At 38.6% G+C, this 7,504-nt stretch overlaps 1 protein-coding gene across 1 annotated transcript; it reads right to left on the bottom strand.

Annotated features, from left to right (window-relative positions):
• Positions 1-37: 37 nt before the first annotated feature.
• Positions 38-7,138, bottom strand: chek1 (checkpoint kinase 1). Its single transcript, XM_044223342.1, has 14 exons — positions 6,980-7,138; positions 6,714-6,779; positions 6,258-6,372; positions 5,722-5,830; positions 4,915-4,979; positions 4,763-4,832; positions 4,482-4,670; positions 2,914-3,018; positions 2,743-2,826; positions 2,575-2,653; positions 2,317-2,485; positions 1,933-2,064; positions 1,633-1,734; positions 38-528 (listed from the first exon to the last, which is right to left on the bottom strand). The coding sequence occupies exons 2-14, from the start codon at positions 6,776-6,778 to the stop codon at positions 445-447; spliced, it is 1,368 nt and encodes a 455-aa protein (XP_044079277.1). The 5' UTR covers position 6,779; positions 6,980-7,138; the 3' UTR covers positions 38-444.
• Between the last annotated feature and the right edge of the window lie 366 nt (positions 7,139-7,504).

Raw genomic sequence — 7,504 nt, 5'->3', positions numbered from 1 at the left:
AACCCTAAAATTAATATTTTCTGAGTCAGTGGTCATCTTCATTTTATGCATCATTTATTGCAAAACATTTGGCTTACACTGTTGGTCTTTTAATAATTTATTCAAGACTTTGGACTGTATTGTGTCAGACATAGTCTGAACAAATCAGTTTTCTTATCAGGCAGAACATCAACCGACACACACACACTTCTATCCCTATGTGTACCTACCTTTGAATCGCCACATTCTAACTCTAAACCTAATAACTAACCCCTTAAAGAAGTGAGGACTTGACCCAAGTTTCCAAAAATGTACACCCTCCTGACATAACATTTAACCGGTTCTCACAAGGATAGAAGTACAAGAAAACAAACAAACACACTTAAAATATCGACAGAACAGCTAAATATATACAGGTCCTCTCTCCATTGTCCACAGCAGTGTGCATTTGTTTGTAGAGGTGGCTCATGTGATCTTCTGAGTGCTGATGATGTCACCGAGCTTCTGTTTTATTTTCACAAAGAGACGCTTGAACTCCAGACCGTCACCCTGGAAACACAGACACATGTCAACATCTCCCTGAAGAAAACTTGCACTCACACAATGAGATAAACGCACTCTCAGACCGACCCATTAGGTGATTAGGTCTAGGTTGTTTATACTATTTATTTATTACTTAGTTTAGTTCACTTCACTTGGTTTGGACCAAAGGAAATAAAAGATATACTGTTACCTTTCAGTTCTGGTACGTTTTGTCTTTAGACTAAAACTTTTTACATATGAACAAAGAGGTGTAAACATGAAGTCATATGGACTGACAGGAAGATCATTGATTGCAGTTTTGGTGACTGTCACCCTGCATCTTCGGCAGTAAAGGTATAAAAGTATATTCCTGGCAACTGATAAAAAGCTGGTGTCCATTGGCATTCGTCTTCTCTCAATACTGAGCCAATTCTGAAATTTTCCCTTGCAGTATGTCACTTGATTCAGCTTAATTTTTACATATAAACTGATTTTTAAATTTGACTGGGGTTTTCCAAGTCTATAGCTTTGGGTCCACCCTAAGACAAAACTGAGACAACTGCACCCCCCAAAACTCACCCATTGCCATGGAGTCAGTGAGTTTGCTGTGAGCTACAACCTGTGCTCTGATTATTTTAGAGCATATACAATATGTTTACATTTTGACAAATTGGCACTATTAAAAGATTGCCGAATAGACTATTAGCATGGATGTACAGACAACTAATCACTGGATTACTTTGATACTGAAGAACACTTAAAAACAAGATGATTCTCAGGCAATACGGCTGAAAGATTAACACGTTTTCCACCTCGATTTGTACTCGGGTTATAAAGGAAAAATGCATATTGACATCAGATGATGAGGCGGTCGGTGTATACTGGATATCCCTGCACTGTAGTTGTTTTGTTGGTAACATTTCTCCAAAACCCTGTTGCGTTTTCTCACTTACAGGGTGTTGCTGTTTCTTTACTTCTTCCATTTTCATTACTTTCTTTCTTGTGGTTCAGCAGCACACCTCACAGACAGTGACTATCTGGTTTTAGTGGTAATTATACCATGCTTGAATGTGGCAATGTATTATTATGTTGGAAACACTAAATATACTATTTTGAAATGCTAAAACCCACCTTAGACAGTCTGAAGTCCAGCAGCACTCTCTGATTCAGCTCTAGCAAATGGACTTTGAAGATGAGTTTGTTGTTGCGTTTGTCCAGTGTGCTCACCGTCACCTAAAAGGCAGAGGAAGGTTAAGTGTATTATGGTCTGTAGCAGCTGGAGGAGGCTTGTGTGTTAATCTTGGTGTGTGTCAGCTGAATCAGGGAACCTGGCTGTGTGGTACAGGAGGTGTTTTCTTTACGAATCAGTGTCAAAGAATGTATTTAACCACGGTAAATGTTTGAACCCTGTATATTTGAGTACAGATGTACCTGTTTGGTGCAGGTGAGTTTGAAGCCAAGTGCCAGGCCGTCACAGGCATCTTTCAGGGCAGATAAGGAGGCATCAGCATTCACAGTGGTGAAGAAACGCGTCATTCTCCGCACTAATCTCTGCCACGGCGACTACACACAGAATGTAATAAGAAGTTAGGACAAGTGACAGCATTAATGCAGTATTTTAAAGGTAGGATTTCATAAAACATAAATTTGCTTTGTATATTTGCTTTGTATGGAAAAACAGGACAAAAACAAAAACTCATGGCTGCTAGTGTGTAAAGTAGACCCTGAGCCTGTGTTGCTGAAAATTTGCACACATTGTTAGATATAGTCTATAAAGAAATTACAAATTGATGTAGAACTGAGTATGTGAATTACCTGACTGGCTCCCGGTGTGCCCAGTAGCTGACTACCAAGCAACATGTGCTCCGGCTTGATCGGCTGAGAGAAGCTGACTTGACCTTCAGTTTGGCCGATTAACAACATGGCTTCCCAGCCACCTCCTGCAAAATCAGGCTGAGAGCTAGAAAACTGCATCCTGTCATCACTGGAGGAGGGAGGAGTGTAGTGTTAAGATTATAGGCACAAAAAGAAATGCATCTTTGAGTTAGAATACAAAAGACACAAAGCTCTGACCTGTTGGCCCGGGATATGAGTCCCACATCTGATCGAAGAAGTTTGTTTCCTCCCGAGCCTAGAGGTGGTTGCTTTACACCTGCAGGAAGACACAGAATGACATCATTCCAGTGAATATTAAACTTAAAGTTGAATTGATTCTATTTTTGTGCTGATATTGAGACTTGCCTTGAGTAAACCAGCGGTCTTTCTGTATGTCTGCGATGGTGATGCGTGCATCTTTACTGGGCAGCAGTAATTTGGACAACAAACCTGAAGAGAGAAGTTGAATGTGAATTAAATAAAGCTGCAAGACAATTAGAACATGTAGTATTTAAACTTATAGAATTTGGGACTTACTAAGAGGCATTGGTTGTATTTTCTTCCAAGGAGGTAGGTATGTTTTCTTTTGAAGCCAATCTGAATACTCTTGACAGCTCACAGTGGGCTGGTCCCACGGCAATTCTGAAAAAGAAGCAACACAAAGACAGTGACAAAATGTTTCCACACATCTACTGCATACAGACTATGCTGCTGCAATACCTGAAGGCGCAAAGAGAAGAAACAGCCCAGGACAGTTGCATTAACATGTGTTCCCTTTTTTCCATCAATGTAGAAAGGTCAGATCACGTATGAATTCCTGGAAATTGTGGTCAGGTGTACCATAACGGTTGTATTTTTATAATAATTCGGCCCTTTATATGATGTACATATCTAATTCTAAAAAAAACCTGAATGTACAATAATATAAATAATAATACATAATAAACATTTTATAGTTTTAGTTTTTTCCCCCATTATAGTGAAATGGTATGGAGAAGATTTGGAACAGCCTGACTGTTTCACTGTTTGTTAACTATGTCAATAATTATGAAAAACAGACAGAGAAATGAATTCAATCACCTCTCTGCTGAGTTCTTGTGAGACAATCACTGTCGCCACTCAAAACATCCATCTTATAAATACTTTATGACTGCATGTCACAGTCACCTTGTGACTGTATTTTAGTACAGGTAAAGTGTCAAACCATTTCATTTGATATGGTTATCCTCAGGTCTTGTTTGCGATGGTTTATGGCACTAAAATTCTATACCAGTAACCCAGGGGTTTTCAAAGTCTGACATTGTGGGCCCCTCCTCAGACAAAATTCAGACAACTGCAACCCCCAGAAAAAACAGAAAGTATAATGTTACCATGTAGTCCCTTAGTTGGGCTACAACTTGAGTCTCATTTTTTAGTCTATATTTGTTGACATTTTGGCATAACTAAATGTATGCTGAATTACTTATTTGCAATTCCTGTTTGCAGTGTACCCATGGATGTACTGACAACTATCACTGGATTACTGATTCTATAGAAAACTTAAAAATGTGATGATTCTCAGGCAAGTTCTGGAGTTATAAATGGAGTCTTTTTTCTACGATTTCTAAGAGGCTTTATGGATGTTTATGGAACATTATGGACATTTGATATCCCTGGGATGTGTAAGTCCCACTGAATCTAAAAATATATGTATCATTTCTATGTGTTCAGGAGTTATGACTCCGAGAGGGAATATGAATTTTAATTTGCGCCAGATGGGCACCATGTGTTTTAAAAGTACCTTATGTGCCTCCATGAGCTGTGTATCACAGCCTCTGCTGCAGCTCCAATTGTTGACCGCATTGATAAGCAGGCAACATTACAATAACACTTGAACACTTTTAGAACACCAGCATGCACCTGTCCCTTTTTGCCTCACGCAGTAGCTTTGCCAGCTTCGAAAATGGCCAGAGTTGAATCAACACCTCTCTGACAAGCTCAGCAAAAATGTTACATTATAACCTTCACAATACCAATACAATACAAGGCTATTGTATTGTATTGGACTACAGAAGTGGGTATGATATTGTGTTCACCCCCTGTCAACCCAGACTTTGTGATCTTACCTCCAGCCAGCATGGCAGTGAGGACTATCCCACAAGCCCAGATATCTGCAGGCTGAGCTTTGTACTCTGTTTGGCTGAGAAGCTCTGGAGCCACATAAGGAAGAGTCCCACAGAGCCGACTCAGGAGACGCTCTCGTCCTTTGAAACGAAACATGGTGGCCAGGCCAAAATCTGTCAGCTTCAGGTTATCTAAAGGTAAAGGACAACACCAGATGATGGTTATAATAAATGCAAACCAAAGTTATTCCTTCAACACCTCAATACACATTGTATTTCCTCACCTTTGTCATCCAGCAAAATGTTCTCTGGCTTTATGTCTCTGTGGGTGATGCCAGCACTGTGAAGATATTCCTGCAAAAGTGCAACTGAGAATGTAAGAACAGCAGAAACAGGTGCAGAAGATCACATCAACACACAGATTTGCTTCACTCACCACAGCCGCTATTAGCTGCTGGAAAAATCTATGAGCATCTTTCTCCGCCATCCCCACGTCAGGCTCTAAAATAAAAGTAAGAGAACATTTTAATAACCTAAATGAATAATCACCATCCAAACACACAGCAACATATAAATAAACAGCATTTCTAGAATGCAGCAGCAGAAGAATATATCAGGCCGATATCAGCCTTTTATTAAATATCAGCTATCAACCAGTATACCACAATACTGAATGTAATTCTTCCAATTGGGCTATATAAAATCAATTTTAATTTGAAGAGCAAAACACAACAGGATAAAAAAATCTGACCAACCATCAAGTGAATTTTAAATTCAATATATTTAAAAAAAAATAAAATACTAATTATCTGAAGACTGAAGAATTAGCTGTGTCTTTCTTAATTGGATTAAAAATAAAAAAAGTGTTGTTTTATCACAATTCTTTTCTCAAATGCATGTCCTCTGTTCATAAAAAAAAACAAAAATCACCTTAATTAAGCATACTTTTTTATATTGAGGCTGTTTGCCACCTTTTCTAATCCCATATTTTATAATGAATATAAATATAAATTGGGTAGAAACATTGCTATTCTCTTTATGCTGCAAAACCCAGTAAAGAAAATGTAAAAGTCTGGTATCACTGGAGAGTTTAAGTTTTATTTGATTGTCTAAAACCAAACACTTGTGATTGAATGATGAAGTCGTATTTTGGTGACAGCAATCTAAATTTTAACTATCAGACTGTTAAAACCATTACTGGTCACACCCTCCTATGTATGCCCCCTGCAGTCGTCTGTCTCACCGATTCTGTCGAACAGTTCTCCTCCAGTGCAATACTCCAGGAAGAGGTACATAGTCTGACCTTCCTTCCGATGGCCAAAAAAACGTACGATGTTGGGGTGGTTGAGCATCTACCAAACAGTAGCAAATGTCACGTAGAGCAAATTTTAACATTTCTGATAACAGTTTAAAAAGTTAAATTAATTGTAAACCACTAATCACTCAAAAATCAGAACAGTGGTTCCAATCTATGTTAATGAATATAGCTGAACAATGTGTACATGTAACATGTATCATATATTGTTTATAGTTGAATTGAGGGATTGTTTTGTGCGTTAAAACTAAAAAACTTTTACAAAGTCATATTTGAGACAGCTAAACAGGCAACTATTAAATTTTTTTTTAAATTAATTTCATTTTCTCAACCTTAACAGATATTATAAGTCTCCTTCTAGCATTACTAACAAATGTGAATCCCTTCTGTTGCTGCTACTCTGAAGTGACATTAAGCCCAGTGTTAATATCTCTATTATCCTGCGCTGAAGGTGACTGACCTACCTTATGGACGCAGACTTCCTTCCTGACATTTTCAGCACACTCTTTAGCCTGAGACGTGTCGATCACCTTCACTGCTACTGCCTCCTCTGTCTGTCTGTTCACCAGCAGCCTCACTCTGCAACCATGAACACAAAGAGAAAAGATGTATTAGAGCACGAAAGGCAAGAAAAGGCATTGGAAGAGAAGGAAAGTGAATGGACAAATCGAGGCTGTGATGAAGATCTGTTCTGTCAAACATGGGAAAGTCATGGCTGCTCTAGTCTCTTGTGATTGATTTTTTGCTCACCAGATGAACATTTCTGGCATTTCAACTCCGGTTCCAATGGCTTAGAACATGTCCAGAGGATACTTGGGTGAAACTGTGTGTGTGTGTGTGTGTGTGTGTGTGTGTGTGTGTGTGTGTGTGTGTGTGTATACTAAATATTGTAAATGATAATGATAAAGGCTGATTCATACTCTCCATATGCTCCTTCTCCCAGTGTCTGAACAAGGTCCCAGTCTTGCACAAAAGGAACAGCCATGCTAAAAAAAACAGAAACACACAGTTCTTGTCAGGCTGTCATAGGGAAAAAAGCAACAACAACAAAAAAAAAATCACACACACATACATTTTCCAGGCTAATATTTACAAACCTCTTATTTTACATTAACTCACATGATGCACTAAGCTAAACGAAACACAATAAACAAGTTGTTGACTCGTACTTAAATAATTATCTTACCTGCACAGCCTTCCTCAGCCAGCAGCGTTTACCAAATGTATTCGCAAAGATTAGACAAAGCTTTTCATGTCACAGTTACTGCAGTGACTTTGGCACAAATTTGGCGCGTTGCTGTTTTCCTGGCGATAACTTCCGCCACTGTCGTCATTTCCGCTTCCGCTTCTTCTTCTTCTTCTTCGTGTGTTTTACTGCCGCCTCTCTGCTACTGCAGTATATTACAAGAGCTCTTATAATACATCCAGGATGCTACCTTATCGCCTTCGTATTGCCTTAAAAAAAAAATTAAAAGCAGCTGTAAAAATACAGCCCGCGATTTCATTTCATTGTATGAATCGGGTAACAATAAAATACTTACCGGTTCCTATGTGTACTTAAGATAGAGTGGAAGAAAACTCTAAAATGCCCAACTGTTACCCTTTAAAAATAGGATTATAGCAGCTGATGGAATTGCAATGCAATTGTTAGATTTTTTTCATTCAAAATTGTGCAGTAGTTCATGGATATATACAAAATTGTCCTGTCTTG

This window comes from Siniperca chuatsi, linkage group LG14 (assembly GCF_020085105.1).
Source record: "Siniperca chuatsi isolate FFG_IHB_CAS linkage group LG14, ASM2008510v1, whole genome shotgun sequence".
Classification (NCBI taxonomy): domain Eukaryota; kingdom Metazoa; phylum Chordata; class Actinopteri; order Centrarchiformes; family Sinipercidae; genus Siniperca; species Siniperca chuatsi.
The sequence above is the reverse complement of the archived record's forward strand: the minus strand, read 5'-3'. Positions and strand labels throughout refer to the sequence as shown.